This window comes from Lissotriton helveticus, chromosome 5_1, assembly GCF_964261635.1.
Source record: "Lissotriton helveticus chromosome 5_1, aLisHel1.1, whole genome shotgun sequence".
NCBI lineage: Eukaryota > Metazoa > Chordata > Amphibia > Caudata > Salamandridae > Lissotriton > Lissotriton helveticus.
Window position 1 is genome coordinate 937,554,658 of NC_136065.1, and position 25,943 is coordinate 937,580,600.

Below are 25,943 nucleotides of genomic sequence, written 5' to 3' on the forward strand. Positions count from 1 at the left end.
CATAGCCCATACTACCCAAATACAGGCATGGCTACTTACATACGTTGATCTACTTCACAGCGACTTCTTGGCAAACCAGACTCTTAAGCTTTAGGGACTTCCCCTTACCTGGATATTGGTTTCTCCAACAACTCATTTATTATGCATGAACATCTATTCCTTAAGGGTTCATTCATTACGTTCATATGCCTGACTTTTACGTCAATACTGGCCTTCCTAAACACCTTCAAGGTTTAAATATACCTTCACTTGCTATGGCAAAGCACGGTGTGGTTTGGTGCAGTTCAACTACCTACTTGCACGCCGCAGCTCGCTACAGCAAGTGCCGAAGGAAGCAAACTCCCCAGCTGACGCGCTGACCAGAAGCGGTCATCCTACTGCTGAGAATCTAGCTCCAGTGTTTCTGACTTCCCTTGCGGGGTGTTGGGAAATAGAGTCACGGGAAAGAGATACCAACCTCTCTCATTCTAAGGTATGGAGCGGATTAGAACCTAGAGAAACCTTTGGCAATTCTTGTCAAAACTGAACTATAGCTAAAGACAGCACCTACTTCTTCCCTCGTACTAGACATAGGTTAGGTACACTGGGGTAGGATTATTTTAGAAGCACCAGTTGAGTATTTTAGCCTGTGCTATTTATGTATGTATGTATTTGTATTTATGTCATAGCAACAGACAATGCTATTACAGTATTATTTTATATTACTGTTTACGCTGTACGCATTATACTTCGCATTCTGTCTTACGATTGTAGCAGTTCACCTCACTCGCATGAGAAAGAAGACTGTTCAATAAACCCCTTTCATTGAAACGCCTGTCTCTCCATTTCTGTGCAACTCTGTAGAAACGAAGCATGCACGATTGACTGAGTGAAATAGTTATCTATTGTTTCCACAACTCTGAAGATATTGTTCTGATTCTAAGGGAAACAAAATGTTCATGTTTATGCGGTTGTCTGAGACTAATCCCTTCTTGTTTATTCAAGAAAGTTTCTAGTGACCTCAGAGTTAGCTGGCATACACAATTAAGTTTAATGTACTCGATAGAGACATACTGACCTCAGTCCTATGTGAAATCTATAGTGTATATTATTCCAATGCACAGAGCCTATTCTGGATATAGGAACTACACTACAGTATGTCCCTAAGCAATTTATCCCAATTTTTAGGTTCTACCTTCCTTCTCAGTGCCCTCTCACACTCAGTGTTGTGGTTCCCGGTCTGTGGAGTCTCATGTTACAGGAGAAGCCGATACAGCAATAAGATCGTGCCCAGTGAACCCACCAGACTGGGGAATTGAACTTTGAAGGGGCTTTTGGCTCTAGTGGCTCCCGCATGCAGTATGGGCTGCGCAACTCTGTGTCTAACCTGCGCATACCACAATTGCTCGGAGTCAGGGAGGTTGTAAGACGATTTACACTGCTGCAAAGGTTTGGGCATTTATCATACGTCAGCAATCTCAGGAGCTGAAAGAGCGATCATCCAGTGCAGGTGGGAAGGTCGGGTTGAAATGTATTGTGTGTAAGAGGATGGGTAGGACACCAGGCCCTGTGCTGTCATATTTATCCCAGGTTCTTGGAGTTGTCGCCACATTGGTACGGAGGAAAGCGTTAGGTGGCCTGTTGGGTCTCTCCAAATCCCACAGGGGTCTGTGAACTATGGCATGGTCCATCGGTCTCCAGTTTCTCAGAAAGCAAGAAGGACCAGTTCACCAGCCATCGCAATTGCGTGGCTGCATAATAATGAGGGACACTATGAGTTGTCAATCTCCCCATCTGCAGAGGTTGCGCCATCAGGTTTTGGGAGAGTCACGGACTTCTACCATTCCAGATAAAGGGACTCAGTTTGTGCTGGATGTGCTTTTGATGAGGGAAATAAGCATAAGAGGCGTGGGAGTATATTCTTTTTGACAGCATTAATTTTACCAAACCAGGACAGCATTAGGCTCTCTCAGGACCGTAAATCTTTGGTTAGAGTTGAAAGAAGATGAGGGTAAATAGCCTCAAGGAGCTCAGAGACCTGGCATGCAAGTCGGATTCAGAGGTATTTGATGGCTAACCAAGCCCACAGAAAGGGAAAGCGGGGAGCCAGGTCGGCCACGTCCTCCCTTGCAAGAGTCAAGTTTAGAATTTTGGGATTTGCCAAGATTAACCGTATATCCAGCGGTCCGTCTGAAGTCTTTAAGTATAGTTACTACAGCTGGGTGATAGGTATGAGGAGAACTCAGTGTCAGAAGAACACAGTCATCATAAAAGAAGATCTTAAATTCCAGCAAGCCAAATGTAATCTGTCTGATGAGGTATGCTAGGGATTCTATAAAATAGGGCGAAAAGGAGTGGCGATAGAGTGCAGCCTTGTCTAGTTGATCTCATTGGATGAAACTGTTGACAAGTTCCCATTAAGTGTCACCCTGGCAAAAAGGCTATCATAGTTAGAGAATATCATCTGAAGGAATATGGGGCCTATGCCCATCTTGTGAAACTCAGAAATTTCCAATCCACTCGGTCAAAAGCCTACTTGGCGTCAAGCGAGAGCAGTACAGCTGGTATCTTTTTTGAGGGCGACCTTCTCAACCAGGTGAAAAGTTGCACTCACATTATCATGGTTCTGTCTGCCCCAAATAAAACTGCTCTGGGTGTATTCAAGCGGGGAGCACGTCATTAAGTCAAGTTGCCAGAATTTCGTATATAGATTTGCACGTCAACACTGAATAGGGCAATCGATCAATTTGAGGCACATTTTCTAGCATCTTTATTAGGTTTTCATATTACCGTGACCACAGCCTCACTCATCGGCAGCGGGACCACTCCTGTGGAGGCACATTGGTTGAACAGGGTTGTGAGTTTACTAATCGGCCAAGGAGCAAATAATTTGTAAAATTGGGCCGTCAGGCCCGGGAGTCTTATTCAGTTTTTTGAGTTAATGGTTTGCATGATCTCCTCTGAGAGGATCGGGCCCCTCTAACGAGTCTTGTTGTTCATTAGTGAGTTTGGGGAGGTGAACAACCTGCAGGAAAGTCTCCTGCTCACTTAATGGGGGGAAAGAACCACCACATAAAGTCTCATAACAGGAGCGGAATTCCACTCCCTTCTCTAAATCGTCAACTATTGGGGCCCATGTGGGGGCTGTAATTTCTCCAACATATTCTCTCTAGTTTACGCCTTAGGAGTCTAGTAAGAGGGGAACCGATCTGGTTTCCCCTTATATATTAGCAATTTTTAAGATGGAGCAGTGAGAGCTCTGCCTTGTTAGTGTAATCTACTTGCAATTGTCTTCTGGCTGTCATAAATGCTCTAAGAGTGCAGCGTGAGTGCCGAGGAATAGTCTATGCTTCCAAGTCTCGGATCTCCATCTTCTAGTTTCCTCATTTCCAAGGTGTGCATGCACTAATGTTATGCCGCTATCACAAGACCTCTTACAACAGCCTTAAAAGTGTCCCAGGCACTCTGAGAGGGCATCTCCCCCCTTTCGTTAGGGTCAAAGTAATCATCAATTTGTTGTCCAATGTCATGTTTGGTGATCGGATCCCTAAGCAAGGATGAGTGAAATTTCCAGTTTCCTCTTTGCTTATGCACCCAGATGTCAAGCTGGAGAGTAGTTGGTGCCTGATCAGATACAGAGAACAGTCAAACGTCCGCATCGTGGCTCAGTCCGACAAGGGAATTGTCCAGCAATATATTATTGATCGGGAGCGTGTGTGGTGTACATGGGAGTAAATAGAGTTGACTGCTAAAGTCGGGTGTCGCTCCTGCCACACATCTCGCAAGCCAAGTTCTGCCAGCACCAGCTTTAGCCTTTTAGAGAAAGCCCCTGAAAGGGCAATGTGGACTCCTCCCTGTCCTGATGAGTATCCCATACCAGATTAAAGTCCCCAGTCAAGACAATGTCTCCCTGTGCTATACCTGCCAGCTTCTCAAGGAAGTCAATAAGGTAAGAGTCTTGGGCAGAGTTGGGGGTATGCACTGTGGCTATTGAGAGGGGACAGCCCTTCAGGATCCCACCAAAATGAGGTAGTGCCCTTCTTTGTCTCTGTGAGTATGGGGTCCCTGCATAGGGGAGATTGTGCCTCAAATATACTGCAATCCCCTATGTTTGGCGGTAGCAGAGACGTATCCTGTGGGCTATGCCTTGTGTTTCATCTTCCCCTGATCCTTATGGAAAAGATGGGTTCCCTGAAGGCATATCTAATCAGGCATGGAATTCCCAATTGCGCGCCAAACAGTGGCGAGTTTATTCAGGGATTTAGCCCACGTACATTTACTGAAATAATTTGGGTCATGACGGCTCACTAGTAGGAGGTGTGCAAATGTGAGAGCACAATACAGTGCTACAGAGATGTTTACATGGTGGAACTGGTGTTTCACCCCCTCCTCCACCCCAACTCACCTAACCCAACAGTAAGGTGTATCTAGAAAGAGAAAGAAAACCAGAAAACCATTTCACAGAATAACCCACAAATGTCCGTAGGCAAACCTAGAAGAGAGCACCCGCTCCATTTCCCCATCGCGGGAAGCAGAATGGCCACATCACTCCCAAAACACCGTGCGTATGGGCCGGAGGCACCTCTCAGCAGCTGATCTGGTTCCAACAGAAAATTCGGCTCAGCTAGAGTCCATCCGTCAGGGAGAGATCATGGGTCTCCCTCCCGCCTGCAGGCCGAGGATATAATTCAAGAACATGTCCTCTGTGTTCAATGCCCAGAGTAGGCTCTCCATCGATGGAGCCCACTGCACACCACCGTCACCTGAGGTCTGCCTTGACGGCACAGAGCTATGTTCACCCAAGGTGTTCTCTGATCCACAAGCCTCCCGCTTCGAAATGCCATGCTTTTCAAGGTGGTAGACTGTGGGCCTCCTCAGAGTTGATCCAAATGGGTTCAACTCCCACATGGGCAATGCCCCAGCAAACGACAAGCCATCAATTTGAAGTTGTTCTTAATCATTCAGGAACTCTCGGTTTATAGAGTCCGGGTCTACTCCTGGAGGTCCCCGGGCTTGAAACCCAGGGCTCCCACGCAGCACCCCATTGCTGAGGGCCCCAGATGAATCCGAGAAGACCAGTGGGGTGTAGGGGTGGGGGGGCACAGTAATTTACACCAGGGTCCCTCCCTTCCTCCCCCATCTCCACTCGGGGCTACTAGTGGAAGTGTTGCTGGGGCTGCCCAAAATTGCCCCTGCTCTTTAAACCGCCGTGATTGTGTGACGCTTGTCACCTATTTTAAGAGAGGCCAAAACGGTAAGTCCACCTGTATCAAAAGCCATCTTCTCCAAACTTTTTCGCAATTGGTCGAAATGCTGCATATCGCTGGAGTGTAGCCTGGGGAAGTTCCTGAAAGACAGTGCAAGAGATAGTCTGAAAGGACACCTCACTAACTTGCCTCATCTGTGGTGGAACCCTCGCTTTCTCAGAATAGTAGTAGAACTTCACAAGCTGTCCCTAGGATGTTGTTGCAGCGATTAGTCCCATAAGGCCCACTCAGTGTATCCAATATGCCATTAGGTTGGAGTAGGCCTCCCCCAACAAAAAGGACAGCATATCTAGCACAAACCTCTCCAGATTGACATTCATGATTTTCTCACTCAGGCGAAGATGTTCACGTCGTGATCGATTTTTATAAGTCCTCCAGTTTCTCCATGGCTGTCCGAAGATGGTCCTCAACAGCTGAGCAGGTCGCCTTCGTAGTCGCGTGCACCATTGCAATGGATTCCAGAAACGCTTCAGTTCACACAATGCCCTGCCCCACCAAGTCCTTGTCACCACTGGGAAACGTGATTTAATTCCCCAAGTCTGTACTGAGCTCCACTAGGCACTTTGTGAAATACTGCTTAAGTTCATCCCGGAGCTCTGTCTCGAACACCCACATGCTGTCCAAGAGGTCCACCTTTGTTAAAACCATAGCGAGTCGAGAGATGCTAGCCCGCAGTTGCGGAGTGTCAGAATGGACACCGTCAAGGAACGCCCTCGTGTCTGGGGCTTCCTTTAGGGGGCATGAAAGAGATCGCCACTGCTGATAAAGGTATCAGCAAATTAAAGTGGGGTGGCACTTTGGGATCTGGGGTGGATTCGAGGCATCTGAGGCTATCCACCACACCGCCACCACTTCACTCCAGTGTTCCCATTTTTCAAGGGGATTGTGTCAAGGGGCCACATAGGTGCATGTCCAGTGGCCCCCAGATGAAGCCTCCACCCTTGACTATACCTTCCTGCGGCCTGCTTGCTCGACCCCCCGCCCCAAGTCGCCAGGTCCCTTTCAGCCCAACTGCGGCGCTCCCCACCCAGAGGCCTCAAATGCCAATCATTTCATCGGTTTACCTCACAATAACTGGGTCATATGGTACTGCGGAGTCTAGGTATGGCATACAGTTGGCGCATCTCCTTCATGTCTCCCCCAGTCCACCACGCCGCCAAGGGGGGGCCTCCTCGGCTCACAGTCCCTCCACGATGGCTCCAAAGAGAGCAGGCCGCTTCCAGGTTCGCAATGAAAACACTGGGCGGTCTGCCCCACCAGCGCTAGCTCGTCTCATATAGGGGCCCTCTCAGAGCCCACGGGCTGCCACGCTGGTCACAGCAGCAGCCCAACATAGACGTCCATCCGCAATCAGTCCTTCGGCTACATCTTTACACGGCCTTGCCTCCCCCGGGCGGCCTGCAGACGCCGTTCATAGGCAGCCATGCCCGCTCAGTCTCATTGCGATGTTTCCCTTGGGCCCAACAGCAGGAATCACTACTCCCCCAGCTTCACTGCCACAGGCTTGGGTGGGTGTTAGCTAAAAAACAACAGCCAGCGGGAGTGACTGCTAAGAGAGTCTGACTGCTCCGCCATCTTGGTCACGTCCCCTACTTTTTCCTTTTTTGGGGGTTTCTATTCAAAATATTTAGGAAATGCAGGGCTTTAAGAGGACCGGGTACTACTGATGCTCAGCACCAGCAGTTCTAAAAATGAGGGCCTGAGAGGGGTGTAAATAAGGTCTCTATATATACTGGACCAAAGTAAGGTACAGTGTGTGTATAGTCCCCTATCTCCAGAGGTATAACAGAGGTTAAAGTCAGGTCTGACCTTACTCTCCAAAGTGGTAGCTTGGTGGAGCAGTAAGGCAGTACCAGAGGGCAGTGTAAAGCATGTGTTGTACACACTTAGTCAGCAAAAGGTTTCACACACTCAAGAACTGCACTCTGGGACAATTGTTTGCATATCAAAAAGATATAGTTGTTTTATTTTAGAACCAACTGGTGTAAAAATATACTTTTCTCAATATGAGAGACTTTACGTAATTACTTTGCAGAAGGAAATAGTTTGGATAAGTACAATAGTTACTGGGGTTGCTATAGGCAACACAATTCTAAACACAATTTAACAACTGAGCTCAATGGGTTTTTCTATAAAAATGCAATAGATTACTTTCAGGATTACTTTGCTACTGCCAGGACTGGATCCCGGATTCAGTCCCGGGACCTAAGCTGTAAACAGTTAAGTAAAAGCGTTTTGGTTACAGTTGTACTTTGTAAAGGATAGAAATGTATTTACAAAGTTGACACTTGGAAACTTTTCAGAGAGAATCTAGCAATGTTATCCTATGGAAGGAAATTCAAGTCACAGGTAAAGTAGGTTCTCGTTACATTTGTAATCTAGCACTGGACTACTAGGTCCAGCACTGGGACCTCTACCTAAAGCAGGTAAGTATTTATGTTTCAGCAGTCTGTACGATTGTTAAGGAATATTTGTAATTTGCAAAAATCGACACTTAGAAGAAATCTCAGAGAAAAACAGTCAATGGTTTCCAATGGAAGAAAATGCAGGTAACTGTAAGTACAGTTAAGATTACTTTTGTGGTTCAGCAATGAACTAGAAAGTACAGCAAAGGCTTCTCTCCTGATCCCAGGTGAGTATTTCGGAAATCGTTATTCGGCTGATTTTAGAGGAATATTTAAAAGTTTCATAACTCCACACTTAGAAGAAATTTCAGTGAAAACCAGTCAATGTTAGCCTATGGAAGGAAAGTGAGTTATCGGCTTTCAGGTGAGTACTCGACTGGGAAGGTTAAGGTTCTGGGCATACACTCAGGGGTCTCCCAGGGTCGAAAAGGTACAGTTGTTACACCCTCAGCGGCACAGGGGTAGCCGGGTGCAGAGAGAGTAGGCCCAATGCAATCCAATGGAGGATACGGGGCCTTTGGTTGGTGGCTGAAAGCAGGCAGGCCACGCGGCTGTTGGAGCTGAGCCCCTGGTCACTTACTCAGGGCAAGTGAGGAAGTAGAGTAGGGTAGTAGTTGCACTTCCAGCGGCACTAGGGCAGCTGGGTGGGTGCAGGGTGCTTTTGAGCCGTTGGGCGCTCAATGTTATCCAATGGGAAAGTTACAAAGTGAACAAAGGCTGCAGGCTCGGGGACGGAGATTCTTCAGTGCGACCACCACTTCGAGAGGTAAGTTGGGTTCCTGGAGAAGAGGTAGGTACCCCAAAGGAGGGCACAAGGGGCCGTGGGGCGCCGGGTGCAGGGGTGTCTTTGGGTGTCGGGGAAAAAGTATCCTCGGCTGGTCGCGGTTGGAGGGGTCCCTGGTTCTGAGTCTGCAGGCGTCGTCTGGGTCATCGAGGAGGGTCTTTGGGCACTGGACTTCGGGTCCCAGTCTCCGGGCGGACGTCCTCGGGGTCTTGGATCACTCGGGCACGGGCCAGGCTTGTCGGGTGCAGAGTGGGCTGCATCCGCGGTTCCTGGCTGGCACCAGGGGTACGGTTGTTGGAGCAAAGCCTCTGCTCGGGGGAGTCCCAATCTTTGAGAGGGTCAAGCCAGGCAGGTCCTCCGGGTTTCCAAGGTTGCTGTCTGCAGGAGTCGCCGGGATTTAGCTGGGGCAGTTGGTGTTGTCCTGTTAGCAGCTGCACGGTGGGTCTTCTTGATCTTCCTGGTTTTCATATCGGAATCTGAGAAAGGAAGGTTCAGGGTGCCCCTAAACACTGAATTTAGGGGCGTTACAGGTAGGGCAAGGGCAGAGTCCAATAGGTCCCTGTCCTGGGTTGGGTACACCCCCTAGTTAGTCTGCTCCTCTCCTGTGGGAGGGGGGGCAGAAGCCTAGCTGTGATTGGGCAGGGCTCCCCATCTTCAAGATGGCCGGAGCCCGGGGTCGTGCTTCACCTAGTCTCCCCCACCTGAGGGGTGGGGTTGGCACAGGCTGGCACACCCCCCTTCCTGACGTAGGGTTTCCCCCCAGTCTTCCCGCCAGAGTGGGGGTCAGAACTGGTGGGGGCCAGTTGCTGGGTACAGCAAATGGTCTGGAGAAGCTCATAAAGGCGGCAGGCCTTTGAAGCTTCCCCCTGCCCATCCTGGGGGAGGAGACCTAGCACCTCGCCCGGATGTGCATTGTTGCAGGCCTAGGAGAGCGGGGGGGCTCTCCACCCATGGGTCCAGCAACACGTCTGCTGTGTGGCAGCCTAGGCAGCCTCTCAGTCCAGACGTGGATTGTAGGTTAGGTTTTCAGGGGGCATCTCTAAGATGCCCTCTGGTCCATTTTACATTAAATCCCACACTGGCATCAGTGTGGGTTTAATGTGCCGAGAAGTTTGATATCAAACGTGTCAGTCTTCAGTGGAGCCATTATGGTGCTGTGGGGTTAGTAATGACAACCTCCCTGTACCATGTACTCTTAATGGCATCACTGCACTTACAGTGCCCAGGAATGGCCCTGGGTACTGTAGGGGCACAGTGCTCATGCACCTGTGCCCACACTGCTGGCATAGGGCACCCAGATAGAGGGGTGACTGAGGTATGCCATGGCAGTGGGTTTTGTGAGCATGGCACACAGGGATGTGTGCCATGTCGACTCTGTTTAGTTCTGCACTTAGACACTCAGCCTGCAAAGGCAGTGTGTGGGTGTCAGGGTACAGGGCCCCAAAGGGTAGCACAGTAAGTGCTGCAGCCCTTAGGGGTCTTCTTTGGTCACCCTGCCCTGGGTACCTAGGGTACCATTTACTAGGGTCTTACAGGTGGCCAGAGATGCCAATTGGGTCTTGGTCTCAACACAGTTTTAGGGAAGGCACACAGGCCCTCAGTCAAAGCACATTAGCAATTCAGCAAAAAGTGGGGGCATACCAATGCAAGAAAGATGGCACTTTCTCACAAGGGGTCGCTACCGGGCTCTTCAATTTTGCCCTCACCCTCAGGGTGGGAAAAAAATAATCTCTGCAGAAGATCTACCCTTCACTTCCTTAGTTGTAACTTCAAAGAGACTCGTTATACTTCTCTCGCGGTCTCATCATTTCAGAACTGAAGCATTTCCAATAATCTATACAACGAAGCCATAGTTGCTTATTTATCTTATGCTTAACTAACAACCATTGACAAAGCCAATAGTTCTGGCTTGTAGGTGTATTTCTTAATTGTATTATAGTAAGTAAATCTTTATTGTAAATTAATAAAAATCATTACAATCAGGGGATATATAAAATGCACTAGATTGCTTAAAAGAATAGAGTTAAAAAGTACTTCGAGTAGCAGTGTTCATTTCTTCAATTATTAAATTCAGGACAAATATATTAAAAGCATTGAGGTAGTTTAGGGAAAACATGTACTAGATCATTGATATCACAAAAGCCCATCACTAAAATAACATTTCGTTCTGCCGTTTACATTTCATGTCATATTTTTACATTTCATTTCATTATTAAGACATAGCTTCTCTATATGCTAGTAAAACCTTCCGTACAGTCATTACCTCATTTCTTTACGATTTTCTGTATTAAAGTACCATCGTGCTTTTCATTCAAACTGTACTACTTTTACTAGAGTCATATTTCATGAGAAAGAAAAATATTTTCAGATTTGATAGGTAAAATGCCTCTGTGCTTCAATTGTTATATATATATATATATATATATATATATATATATATATATATATATATGCATTGGCAGAAGCAGCAAAATACCAGTTGGGTAGTACACTATCCTAAGCACAGATTCTTGGTTTATGTGTGTTTAAGCCACGCCCTTAATTGCATCAACCACGCTCCTTCGAGAGACCCCCAGTTTTTTCATCCCACTTAAAGTCCTGAGGAAAGGTAGATATACTTAACATTACTTTCACTCACCCCACCTTGAACAAGATATTGGGTACACTTTACAGTTTGAGCAGTAAAAAAATGATATAGTTAAGAAAATGTTGCATCAACACTGACAGCACCCAAGCAATCTTGCGATCTTGCCCCTTTCAATGACCAGCCCATTCCTCCCATCATCCCCTCTCCCTCACTACTCCATTATTCTGTTCAACCTCTTCCCTTCACTTGCCCCAATGTGAACTGTGGACACTAGTGTACACCTTGCACAAAAAGCTCTTTAGACTTCCATTATGATTGGGTAACCTTTGATGTAAAAATATACAGAGAACTTGTCCTTCTAATGTAAAGTTATTTATTTCCTATACGTGGAAAAAAGCTCAGAGCACAATTTTCTTTTTAGCTTCCACTTTGTTCTTTATTGCATAGCATGCTCATCCTTGTTGACATATTTGGTTAGGATGTATGAACTGTACCATGCGCAAATGTAAATGTGTGAACAATGTAATGTTAATTTGCTATTGACTTAAGATAAACGCAACAATACAAATGACTAACAAAAATAACAGTTTTAATATATTAACAAAAACAGCGTCTGAACTTACATGTTTAGACTGAAGATTCACCAAACTATCCACAACTGGTACTAACGATGATGCAGCTACAGCACGTACATCATCATCCAGGTCTTGAAGACCTTCAACTATTGCTGGTAATACTTTAGGTAATAAGGTCTTTATCACATCCTGTAAAAAAAAAGTAGTGTGTTCAATTATTATGCAGTAATTATTTACCTAGTCCTTTGAATACAGAAGAATTTGGTAGAGCAAATGTCGCTCTACAGAACAGGGTTACATTTTTAAGGAAGTTAAATGGAAATCAAGAGAAACAAAATGGTTACTTACATTTAGGAGTAGTTTTGCGTCTCAAAGACTTTTCTAGAGTCAAGTGCCGTGCATTATTTCGTCTGCTAGTGGTTAGGTTTGGAAAGTATTTTTTCTTCTTTTGGCTACCAAACAGTAAATGGGTCTACCCCTCCCTTGTGACATCAGCCCCCCCAACCCACCCCACCCCCTTAGCCCCCTACTCGCCCCCTGAAATCCCAGGGCCATCTTCAGTTTCTCTCCTCCTTACAGTTTGTGACCGAACTTCTCTTTAGAGCTTCATAAATGTTTTGTCAACGTATAGCTTTTTAACCAGTCTGAAAACTCAGGTCTTCTAGGGGAGGAAGGAAGGGATGTGAATCCAGAAAAGTCTTCAAGTTGAAAAACTAGGTAAGTAACAATTTTGTTTTTTAGAGTTTCTTTTTTGGATTCAAATTCAGTGGATGGATCATGTAGCGCTATTTCCCTCATCCAGGAGGTTGGGTTAAAGCGTGAGTGGGTTCGCAAAAAGGTATCTTAAGACCTTCCTACTGGTACTTACTTTTTTTCTTAGGATATACTGGTTCTTATTTTTTTTCTTAGGATATCTACACAGCAGTGTTTTGTTAATGTGTGGACTGATCACCATTTTGCTTTTGTAAAGATACAGTCTATGGATGAATAGGCCAGAGAGGCCACTTTCTTTCTGACAGAGTGTGCCCTAGGTCTCCCTTCCATTGGTACCCTCTGCTGGCATGTAGCACGTTTGGAGGTGTGAATCCTTCAGCTTGCACTGGTTAATTTTTGCGAAGGGTGATCCCATGCTTGTGAGTGAAAAGGAGATAAAGAATTGGTCTCCCTTCCTGTTTGGCTGATTTCTTGTAGGCATCTGCGTATGGGATGATCCTTCCGCCTGAATCTTTGGCTGCTGGAAAAAGAGGTTAGTTTTACTGGCTGGTTAACATGAAACAAATATAACCTTGGGCAGAATTGAATTTGTCCTCTTAACTACTTTCTCTTTATGAACCTTCAGGTAGAGTTCATAAATTGCCAGTGCCTGTAATTTGTGGACTCTAGGTAGGGAAGGGGATGTTGTGAGGCTTAGCATTTTTATTAGCTATTTGCTCATAGGCTCGAATAGAGTCTTCGTGAGTTGTGTTAACACCACGCTAAGGTTCCATATGGGTGCCAGCAAGGGAGTAGCCAGAAATTACAATAGCCCCCACTTTGAACTAAAGCACTGATGCCACCAAGCGAGCAAAGCAAGTGAGTCGAACCCTTGCTTCCTTGTCTCTTCCATCCATGCATCTATCCATTTATTCACCATTCTATCCACCTGGCATCCACTATTTCGCTTTTACATCGTCATACATTCATCCATCAATCTTTCCCCATTCCATTCATCCAGCCTGCCATGCATCCAGACACTGCATCCATCCATCTCGATACGGCCATCCATCCATCTCGATACGGCCATCCATCCATCTCGACATGGCCATCCATCCATCCATCTCGACATGGCCATCCATCCATCCATCCATCCTGCCGTACATCCATCCACTCTGCCGTACATCCATCCACTCTGCCATACATCCATTCTGCCATACATACATCCTTCATCTAAGCACTCTGCCATCCATCAACTCTGAAACATATCCATCCACTCTGCAATCCATCCACCCTGCCATTCATCCATACACTCCGCCATTCATCCATTCATCGTTTCACCCTCTTATCTAGCCATCTATCATTTTACTCTGCAATCGTTTCACCTGTCCATCACCTATCCATTCACTCATCCATCCCTTTACTTTGCCATCCTTCCGCTGGTCCATCCACCTATCATTCTCTCATCCTTTCACTCACTCACTCACATTCATCCATACATCCTTCTTTTCACCCTTCCTTCCAATACTCCTTATTTTTTCCCTGATCTATTTACTTAGCTGTTGTTCCTTGCTCCGGTTTGCTTTTCTGTTGACGGGTGTCGGTGTGGCCATTGGTGGTGCAATTCTTTTGACACCTTCCAGGAATCACTTTATGACTGCAGAGTTAAAGACACCTTTGACTTTGGTCCACCTGGTATATGCACCTATAGAGGCTAGGTTCATTTTTATAGATATGTAGAAAAGCTTTTCATTTGACTGGTGTTCAACCACGGTCATGTCCCTGGTTATGTGTTGTGTTAGCTTCACATTTATTGCATCAGTCGGCAAATCTATTCCACTTGGTTGTGTAACTTTTTTTGTTGCTTGCCTCCAGGCTTCCATCAGCACCTCCATGCATCTGAGACAGGCCTAAGTGCTCGATATTTATTTCCACAGGATCCAAGCAGTAAGGCTAAGGTTCTTTGGCTCTGAATGACAAATGTGTCCCCTGTATGGTAAACATTTCATGTGAGATTGGCAACCTCCATGGTATGTCTTGTGCTATTTCCACCAAGACTGTAAACCAAGTCTGCCTGGCCAACAGGGGGGTGAGAGAGGGGGGGGGGGGCGCTACAAATATCATTGTCACTGTTGCCAATTTGTACTTGCTTACGATCAGAGATATTAGTGGTATTGTAGAAACCTATATGCAAAGGTAATGGACCTTTCTATCAATAGGGCATTCCCAAGAGACAGATGGTGTGAATACAAGGAGCCAAAACTTGCCCATTTGGAGTTTGTGGGCATGGTGAACAAGCTTATGTATGGTGTGCCTGTGGGAAGCTGGCTCTGTATTTACTATACCAAAATGAGGTATGGTGTGCACAGAGTCCAGTGGAACCCCAAAGGTAGGTCGAGGTAAAAATAGATCGCCGCTTACTCTCAGTTTGTGGTAGTGTGGGCAAGCAGTAAGGCTTTATCGTAGGGTAGTGTTAGGCATTTTTGTACACACGCTGGCAAGAAATGTCACACACTCAAAGACTGAACTCAGACCAATTTGTTTGTACACAAATATTATTTAGTTATTTTATTTCTAGAACCAAGCCAAGCTTAAATCTTATGCAGGGATTTACAGTTGAATACAGGTTCAAATGCAGTTGGTTGACTTACAGGTACGTCAACAGTTCGAAATAACTTTTCAGTTACTTTACAGATCACTGTGCACATTACTTTTTAAGTTACTTTTGCTAATCAGTGTGATATGCCTAGATATCACACTGAGACATTCTTATACAAAAGGTAAGTAATTCACTTTTAGTACATTTACTGTTTTTCCAGTGATTCATACAAACCAGCTCCAAATACGAATTTTCAAGGAAAAGCAGTCAATGCAATCCTATGGAAGGAAATGAAGTTAACAGTTTGCAGGTAAGTACTTATTTGTTAGAGTTGGTATTCTGGGGTTAAAGCCAGGGTTCCCCCAGGGTCGAGGATGCACTCTCAAAACACCCTCAGCGGCACAAGGGCGGCCGGGTGCGGAGTGCTGAGGCCCAATGTTATCCAATGGGGGATAGGGCCCCCGGTTGGTGGCTGTTCATGAGCAGGCCACAAGGTTGTGGGAGTGAAGCTCCTTGTGTTAGGCTCAGACCAAAGGGGGGTTCGAGTTAGCACCTAAAGTGCACCTGCAGCTGCGCAGGGGCGGCTGGGTGCTCTTTTGACGTTGGGTGCCCTGTTTTCAATGGGGATTCTCCGGTTGCAACAAAGACTGCAGGCTCGGGAACGAAGATCTTCTGGCGGTGACCACCGGTTGGAGAGGTAAGTTGGGGTGCCTGGGGATGCTGGGACACCGTTGGTTGGGCCACACAAGGCCGTGGGACGTTTGGTGCAGAGGTGTCTTTAGGCGTCCGGTTTTCTTACGAGCTCCGGTCACGGTCGGGGGGGGATCCTCCAGAAAGGGGCTGCTTGCATCGCTTAAATTCGAGGCAGGTCTGAGATCACCAGATCTCAGGTCAGGATCGCCGGGGAGACCGCGTCATGGTTTTGGGCACTCGAAATCGGGCCGCGGGTTTAGACTGGTGCAGACTCGCGGATTTTGCCAGAGCTAGTTTGTGGGTAAGCAAATCCGGTGCTCACGGGAGACAAAGTCTTGGTTTTGGAAGGCAGGGCAGGTCCTTTCAGTTCTTGAGGGCTGCTGGCTGCAGGACACACCAGGATTTCGCTGGAGCAGATTTAAGGTGGGGACATGCAGGTAGGGCTGGGGCCAAGTCAGTGGGTGTCCTCCTCTTCTTAGTTCAGCACGGCTTCTTCGGTTCTCCCTCTCTTCTTCTGGTCGGTTCTCGTCTGAGGAGGCAAGGTTTGGGGTTGCCCCTAAATACTAGTTTTAGGGGCGTTACAGGTAAGTAAAGATCAGGACCAATCGCTCCCTTCCTTGGGGTGGGTACACCCCCTATTATGTCACCATCCAGTGGGAGGGGGGCATATGCCTCACTCTGTTTGGCTGGGTCCCTCCATCTGAAAGATGGCGGGGACAGAGTTGTGCTTCACCTCGCCTCCCCACCTGAGGGGTGGGGTTGGCAAAGGTGGGCAAATCTCCCTTCCTCACCTGGTTTACCTGCCGATTCTCCTACCCAAAGTGGGGGTCAGAACCGGTGGGGGCCAGTTGATGGAAGCAGCAATTGGCTGGGGTAGCTCACAAAGGCGCCAAGCTTTCGAAGATTTCCCTTCGTGGACCCAGTCCATCCTGGGAGAGGAGGATTGGCACACCGTCCCAGGATGTGCATTGTTGCAGCCCCCCTCTTCCCAAGAGTAGCAGGCTCTCAACCCAGGGGTCCACAAACATGTCTGGATGTCTGGTGGTGGCAGCTGGCGAGCAGCCACTCAGCCAGGACACTAGAGTTAGGTCGTTTTTCAGGGGGCATGTCTAAGATGCCCTCTGAGTGCATTTTTCATTAAATCCCACACGGCAACAGTGTGGGTTTAAGGTGCTGTAAAGTTTGATACTAAACTTCCCAGTTTTCAGTAAAGCCATTATGGTGCTGTGGAGTTCGTAGTGACAAACTCCCAGCATCATATACTCTTAATGGCATCACTGCACTTACAATGTGTAAGAAGTGCTTTAGACACTGTAGGGGTACAGGGCTCATGCACCTGTATCCTCACCACTGGTATGGTGCACCCAGCTAGAGGGGTGACTGACCTATGCCAGGGCAGTTTGTTGTAGGTATGGCACACAGGGATGTGTTCAGCCCAATGGGTAGGATGCACACCATTCTTCATTCTAGAATTTAACCATATATGTCCAATAATCATCAAGATATGCGTGCTTACTGGGTTTAATACTTATTCCTGGTGGCACATATAGTTTGAACCATACAATAGGGAGCAGCAATTCTGTCCCACTATCAGTCGCACAGCTTTTGGGTGAGAGTACTGCGTTACTCCATGCTCATAATCCATTTAACTCTGTTTATACCATGTACTGCACTTAGTAATCAACTTTTTTTTTTTGAGTCCCAATAAATCCACACGTTCAGGTGTCATGCCATTTTTCAAAGTTTCTCATGCACGAGATGTGCCTATCCAGATCTCTTGTCAAGAACACGAACAAACGCATAATTCGTCCACAAGCAGTGTTTATTTAAAAACCCAATGCATTTCGAGCTTTAGCAAGCCCTTCTTCAGGGGTCACTGTAAATAACAAAACATTCATCATTACACCAATGTTCACTGTTGTACATATGGAGATCAATACTATCTAAAATTATGTGAATAAAACATAATCAAGAAAATTAGTATGTTTGCCCATTAAACATCAACAAAAACGAAAACATTTTTTATTGTGCCATCCCATTTAATCATCCCAAAAGTCTAGTGCAACCCAATTACATCGTCCCTCTATCCTTTGGCTAAGTATGACGAATCTCATCCTCGGCTATCACACTCCACAATCAACTCGGTTTGCCAAATAAAATACTTTATTAACAGGCCGTCCCACATTACCCTCACTCATAACCTCCATTCTCCTCGATTAAATCATTCTCACTCTTTATTCACGCATTCTCTCTAACTCCTGTCACCATCTGGAATTACACCCTGTTCTTTCACCTTGCCTGCTCACAACTCGCCACTCATCCTCGTAAACGTGATCCCAATCCCCCACACATTCCTGCCACCCTATTATTACTAATCACACCCCTTCCCAATCTCTCTAAAACAGAAGCTGCAAAACAAACCCTTTCATTCCAATCTGGATTAGAATGCCGACAACCATTTCCCTTGCATTTGCACCGCTTACAGGCTCAGTCACTCTCCTCATTCTACAACCGCTAAGAACACAGCATTACACGTACCTGCCACAGATTGCTTAAGACCTCCGGCCTAGTGTCACATTTCAGAAAAGATATTACCTCCCTACTACAAACCACCCGGTTTTTAAACTGAACTTTCTCACCCAAGTCCCTCCCTCACTCGTACTACCTAATTAGTCACATGATCTGCCCTCTAACAACTAACCCGATCTCAATTAGAAGAAAAATTACAGTTCCCATAATGCAATACGAATACCATTCCAAAACGTTCAAAATAACCTGTTTCTAAATTTACATCATAATGGACAGTATAACGTCATAATGATCATGTCATTTCTGAGAACATCACACTGTGAATGCCTTAAAGAACATTTCTGAACAATATTAACACAAACTTGCTCGACGAACACTAAGTTCCTCCTACAGTGTGGAATATAGTACTGTTGACTCATTAAGTCATTTTATAAAAAAAATTCTGCGGGTGCAAACCCAATTAGGGCAATTTAACATGAAATGATCAGCGCCATTGGGTGGGATGCACACCATTCTTGATTCTAGGGATGTGTGCCATGTCGACTCTTCACTTTGTTTTGCACCAAAACACGCAGCCTACAAAGGCAGTGTGTGTGTGTATATATAAAGGGACAGGGCCTCTAATGGTGGCACAATAAATGCTGCAGCCCTTATAGGCCTTCCCTGGCAACCGTGCCCTTGGTACCTATGGTACCATTTACAAGGGACTGACATGTGGCCAACGAGTGTCAATTGGGTTTTGTATTGATGCAGCTTAGAGAAAGAACATAGGCCCTGGGTACCTGGTTGGCAGGAAACCAGGTCACATCTAGACAAAGTACATCAACAGTTTGGGAAAAAGTGGGGGCAACCATGCAAAAACAGAGCACTTTCTTACAGTGCCCCATTCTCAGAAAAAGGTTGTGGATTAGCTTTTTGAGTTCCCACTTGGGTGACGGTGTGTTTTCTAACCTGCTTAGTCTCTCTCTGTTTTGGCAGCCTATTTTGCCCCCTACAGGTGTTAAGTACCAGGGGTCCTCCTATGGGCAAATATATTGAGGTTGGTGATGACCCTTTAGGAGTCTGACTCTTGCTCTCCCACAAAAGGGCTACCTTTGGTATTTTAATTACTGCCATCATGTGCCAGATCCCTGGGGCATGGTGGGTTGTCGATCTGTACTGGGAGGTCTGGAAAAGTGCTCTGCCAGTTGACCTACAAGGAGTGCTGTATCTTTTTTGAAGGGTCAAGTTCTCCCTTGTGAAGGGCATATTAATAATGGAAACCTGCACCTCCTGGATTGTATGAAACAAGACACTCTAAACCAGGCATGCCTCCTGAGTGTGGTGTCTGTGCATGTTTGTCCGCTTGCAGTTTCAGCAGCAACCAAAGCAGATTTGAGGTACATGCTGGCTATTGTTTTACCTTCCTCCATGACTAGTTTGGCCCTTTTCTTATACTAATGTGGGAGGTGCAACCTCAATACTTCTATTTCCGCTCATTGTGGTGGCCCTAGAGTTTCAGGAGAGCATTTTAATATGCAATTCTCCACTGTGTGGCAACTGATCTCACCATCTTTCTGCCAATCGGCTGAACTCTCCTCGTCCAGAGGGCCTGCGGTAGAGGAACTATTCTACATTTTTCTGATTGTCAACACTACTAAGAGTCTGCCAGTGTACCGCTTTTAATATACATAGTGGACTCGCTGGAGGGTTTATTTTTTTTCATGCTGGGTAACAAAGGCAGAAAGCGTCATTTTTTGTGCTGCCAATAAGGTTTCAAGCAAGTAGCAAGTTTCTGCCTGTTCCTCCTCCAGCTTGACTCCAAGATGTTTATAGTACTCTTGAACAAGGAGTTATACTTGGAACATCCTCTGGTGGTGAAGGCCCAGATGAATATGTATCAAACCCTCTTTCTGGGGAGTGTGCCAAGATACTCCCATGCCTGTAGTTCCTGTGCTGTGTCAGCCATTGGATACCATGAAAAGATTTTATCTTATGCAGATTTATAAAGCGTGTAGCTATTTGAAAGCTTCCCAGTGTTGCGAGAGTCATTGTGTGCATCCTTGAAACTCTCAGGCTATACAAGGCTGACCTAATTGGGGTAGAGCCAAGTTTGGTCTTATTAGGTTCAGTTCTCAAATCGATTGGAATGGAGTTTCAGAATGTGAGGTATAGAAGAGAAAAAGATCTTCCACCCTATTGAATATGCAGGACCCTCAACACACCTGCTTTGGAGGATCTTAGTATCCTATTAGGAGTGTAAGGTGCCAATAAGAGCTTGGATCATGGGGGGTCCTGCACCCGGCTGCCACAGTGCCGCTGGTGGTGTATGTTTTTGTGCTTTGTGCCCCCCCCCCCCCATGCTTGCTCTAACCCCCAAAGTTTGGCCCCTGCAACCGATTTACCTACCTGCAAGCCATGTGGCTGCGAGCACCCCCAGTTTCCATCGAAACACGTTGGGCCGAACTCATATTTTAACCGTTGCACTCAGCACCCCCTGCACTGCTGGTGGTGCATTATTGGTACTCACAAGACCCTTGTCCTTTGGTCCCGAAGACTGGAACACCAAGTTGCATAGTTATCTCTATATAACAGCACTATTGTTTTCCTCAATAGGTTAACACTGAACTGTTCAGAAATTGCACTGTAAAGTATTTTTTATTTAAAAACTTACTTACCTTATTGTGAAGATCTTGGTCTTAAAAAGAAACACAAAGCTTATTTTTATAAAGTTGGTGTGCCTCTCCTTTTTGAGACATGTGTCAGTTATTTGTCATGTGTGTGCAATAAATGTCTTACACTCCTCTGTGCTAGGCCGAAGGCTGCTCGCCCACACTACCACTAATAGAACAACTTGGGTTTGCATTAAGCCCTGTACACTTTGAGGGATTTGAACTAAAGTACGACCTCACTCCCCAGCGTATGGAGATAATGGGTGTGCTCTCAAGCGCGACATGTCCCAAGTGCGCCTGTGAAGACTGGATTCCTCCATATGATCTTGGAGTGCCCAATATTGGGACAAGATTTTTTCTACCCTTTCCAGAGACATCAAACGCCTAATCTACTGCGGTCCTCACGTTGCCCTCCTTGAGATTCTGGATAAGGGGGTGGGAGGTTACAGGGGGGAATGCACATTGGCAGGAGTCACAGTTGCCAAAAGAGGGATTGTGCGACACTGGAGAGCAATCCAGGCCCTCTAGCAAACTGAGTGGAGAGCGGCGATGGACTGGTGCGTGGAGATGGACTGGTGCACAAATATAGTATAGGAATGCCCCCACAATCACCGCAAGATCTGGGGAAGGTGGTTGGAATATTCCATAGCACTTTAGAGAATGTGCCATAGACTGTCTGCATAGACGCTGTGATAGTCACATCTGTTAATTTCAGTCTTCACAATGTGTCTTTTCCCTATTTTGGTTTCATTTCCTTATTACTTTATTCCTTGCAACGTTGTGGCAATTGTGTAAACTCAATAAAAGTGGTTTATTAAAAAATAAACTGATTAGGCATAAGTTTCAACTCATTAGTATCAGTTTCACACGTACATACAGCAATCAGAACTCAAAGGTAACCTAGCAGTGCACACCAAAGGGCCAGTCACTGCGCAGCAACATATATAGCAGTGTTTTAGTAACTATATCAGTTTGCACTAGAAACCATTTTTGTTAAAATCTGCAATTTATGAAGAGGGTGGATTCTGCTGCAAGTGCAGCAAATCTAGAATATGTGGAAAGCACCACGCCAGCAGAATCTGTTAATTTCAGACGCCCCAATAGGTAGCATTATTATTTTATACTATGATGTTTTGATTTTATACCCTGTAACTTACACTCACAATCAATGCTGAAAAGCACCTGTGACTAAAATCCCATGATACAAATGCAGATTAACTATGCAGAGTGACATACTTAAGCAGAACATTTCCACAGAATTACACTGGTTGACAGCATCTCTGCAAAGCCCCTTTGATCTTGACTATCTTGCAAGCTGCCATGAGAAGTTCGATTATGGGAAATGCACAGAAATGAGCATAAGCTCAGATTGTAGGATTTACATCCATTCCAGGCACACAGATTTATTCAGAATAACGTTTTAATAATTCAGTTTACAACTTTCCCAATGATGGCAGAGTCTGTATATGACAAGGGGCGAACTTGTAATTAGATATAAGGGGTGTACGGTTTATTTGCAAAAGCCTGCACAAGCTGACGTATACCCTTGCTTTCAATGACCTGCAGCCACTGAGGAGTGTGTTTTGATGGTCCATGATTAGGAATTAATGGCAGTCAAGCACCCTTGAAAGTGAATTTTGAGGTCGTTAATATTCGGTTACCTGATCACCATACAGCCTTAGCCACTGATGGTTAGCTGAAAGTCAAGTGGACGAGACCCACACTATCTAATAAAGTTAGAAGAAATTAAACAGGATTATGGATCTTAAAATATGAGAAAACAAACGTGTAGGCTTGAAAATAAGTATACAGACCCCAAAAAATGAACAGTAACAAAAATATCAAACATCTATGACTGAACTGATCAATAGGAAGCACTTACCTGACGAATTGCCAAAGCATATTTTATTCCTAACAGGCCACCATGTCTTACTTCCCACTGCTCCTGAGTCAGCAACTTTAGAAGGATCTCTACAGTTTTATGCACCCCAGTCTCATTCATATACTTCAATACGACTCCTAACGTTTGAGCACAGGTTTCCCGAACCGGTGCCACAACCTAGGGTTTAATGCAGACAAAGTAATGGTTAGAGTCCGCAGTGGAAGAGGAACAGGGCTTAGTTTGAATATCACCTGGGAGAAAACTTACTTCATCGGATACAAAATCTCCAAATCTATCAAGTGCAAAAACACAAAGGAGCCTAATAACCAAATCTTCAAGCCATTCTTGATGTTGTTGCTCCATCTGAAAACAATAAAAGTACACTTTTTTTATACGGCAGTGACAAATTATACTTTACACAAACTCGAACAGTTTGAGTGCATTTCATAGGCAAACAGTGGCCAGTACAATATATTTTATATTTATATTCACGGGGAAGCGAAACGCGTTATGGCGGACATGTGGGGCACAATAAAAGCACTTTAAAGTTTGCACCAGAAACTTTGGGTCTGCTCATCGTCATTTTCTGTTGGTGGTGACGACGTATATATATATATATATATATATATGTATATATATATATATATATATATATATATATATATATATATATATATATATATATATATATACACACACACACACACACACACACACACACACACACACACACACACACACACACACACACACACACACACACACACACACACACACACACACACACAGAGAGAGAGAAAGAAGTAGGTAGACTAAACGTAGTAAGCACACTGAGTCGGAGCGTTTTAAGTATGTTTATTTCTTCAGGCTACCGTTATGGAGCATGCAAGGTGTGTTAACTCCACCAGCAACAGCTCTACAAATAACAGTAACCTTTTTAAGCATAACATTCTCTAACACTCTGACAACACAAGAACAAGCCAACAGAATGCTCACCCGAAATATTCCAAAGCCTGTAGATGTTTGAGCTGCATTACATTACACAGCATTACATTAATACAAGCCATCAATACTACAAATCTTCACTGCTTCGCAATCCAAAAACAAAACAAAAAACCATAAACAAAGCTAAATCAAGCTGAACACGATCAGAACAGTAGGAGTTAAAAAAGAATACATACATCAAGTACGAAACCGACTCAGAGTAACTAGGACTCTAGAGCTTCTACGTGGAAATTTAAGTTGGGGGAACATAGAAGCATAGATTTTACCCTTCCTGGTGGACACCTGTTTGACACAAGCACAGTCCTTCAAACCCACATGGCCATGACCTGATCTTGCTTGGACAATTTTAGCAAGATTCCACCAATGCCCCCATCCGCATGAACAGCATTCCCAAAAATCTTCAACACTTCGGTTGGCTCTCCAAACCTGCATTTCTCTTTGACATGCACAGGGGACTTAATTCTAACCATGTCTCCAACCACCAGCCGAACCACTTAGGCACCTTTTTTCTTATCATACAACACTTTGGTTTTCCTGAGTCAAGGACATATTATCCTTTAATATGGACATTAAATTCATAATATTAGAGTCCGATTTAAGCCATTTTGACATCCAACCAGGTCTAAAACTGGTGTTTGCCCATCTTCCTCTCAAAAGTTCGAAAGGAGTTACCTTTGTGGATGAATGGGGCATAGTTCTGTAGAACCACATCATGCTGTTCAAGGCATTGGACACATCATGGTTCTCAGCTTTAGCCCAATTGATACACTCACCCACTACACAGTTGATCCTCTCAACAAGACCGTTAGTTTGTGGGTGGTATAAGGAACTTTTCAGGTGTTTCATTGTACAGGATTCAAGGAAAACGTGCAATTTACTACTCCTGAGTTTCGTACCATTGTCGAAACAAAAACCCTGGGGAAACCTTCCCTTGAAGAAACTTTACTACACTGTTGGCATTGGGTTCTCGGACCATCTTGATCTCTGGCCATTTAGAGACATAATCCATGACTATCAGAATGTACCTGGAACCTTCAGGCAGGGAATCTTATGGACCCCCATAACATCAATGCCTAGCTTGACCCACAGGACACTCAATAGGCATCAATGTCCAGAATGGTTCCTATTAAGGGAAGTCTCTGACAGTCATAAATGACTTTGGGTTGTTGATCAAGAATCCGAACGATAAGGGTTTTTACTGTCACCTGGAGGTGGTCTACGACGGACTGTGGCAAGTTTATCTTCAACACCTAGTCATCAAGGTTGGGGGAAAAACTGTCATTCTAATCTTTGAAGAAGGGGACTACAGCCAACATGTTCGTGAAGACCCAAAGGATGCTCGCAAGATCAAAGAGGAGCATAGAAAACTGAAAATGCTTCTGTCTAACCGGAGATAAAGTCAGTGAAATCGTAGGACTGGTACATAGAAGTATGCATTCTGCAGGTACAAGGCAACCATCTAGTCGCTCGGATCTGGGGGCAGACAGAACTTGGGCCAGTGTGAGCATTTTGAATTTGTCCTTTCTCAGGAGGGCATTGAGAGGGCAAAGAAACAAAATAGGAGGAATGTTTGTCCTTCAGCATGAGGGAATAGCAGGAGTAACAACCATCCCGACTTCAAACGCCTACCTCCTCTTGATGGCCCCTTTAACCAATAGAGCCTGCAAATCTTGCAGCAAGATGGATAAGTGCTCCTCTGAAAACTGCTCTAATCTGGGCTAGGCGTGAAAGGGTCGGTCTGCTGAGAAAATTGCAGGCATCGGTTGAAAGGCCTAAGGAGCACGCTGGGGCTCTGGGCTTCTTAAAGTGTTTAAGGACAGAATCAGGCTTTTTGCCAGAGGCAGGACACTTCAAAAGGCATATCAATTACAGATGCCTGTATGTTCCCAGAAAAGCCAGTGATCGCATCCACCTGGCAGAGGTGACATACTAGGGCCCACCATAAGACCCAAGCAACCAGTAGTATTCTAGGCAAGCTCAAAGGACATTTTGATGCATTATGGTCATCTTGAATGGTTTGGGCCAAAGAGGTCCAAAATTCATGCGTGACTGCTAGAAAGATCTTGCTGGCTGTTGGGCCTGGCCCTCTCTGTAGGATCAACCACAAACATTTTGCCTTATCATCCACTTTTTCGCTGAACTAGTTTTTGGCAGCAATAGGACATTAGCACTGGTTAGCAATGGTAAAGCACACAAAGTGCTTGTGCTCCTTCGTCTCAACATCGTAGAATTGGCTTTTACCCAATTGACATGTTTAATTTAGCTGTAGGCACCTGGGAAAGTGGTATAACATA

The 25,943-nt window shown here is 45.4% G+C and overlaps 1 protein-coding gene across 2 annotated transcripts in view; it reads right to left on the reverse strand.

Moving 5' to 3' along the window:
- Positions 1 to 25,943, reverse strand: part of BTAF1 (B-TFIID TATA-box binding protein associated factor 1) — a 984,515-nt gene that overhangs the window by 754,009 nt on the left and 204,563 nt on the right. For both annotated transcript variants that reach the window (XM_078643429.1, XM_078643428.1), the window contains exons 10-12: positions 22,912 to 23,007; positions 22,645 to 22,821; positions 11,646 to 11,786 (exon numbers count right to left, since the gene is read on the reverse strand). In XM_078643429.1, coding sequence (XP_078499555.1) covers positions 11,646 to 11,786; positions 22,645 to 22,821; positions 22,912 to 23,007 — 414 coding nt within the window. The remainder of the gene's footprint in view (positions 1 to 11,645; positions 11,787 to 22,644; positions 22,822 to 22,911; positions 23,008 to 25,943) is intronic.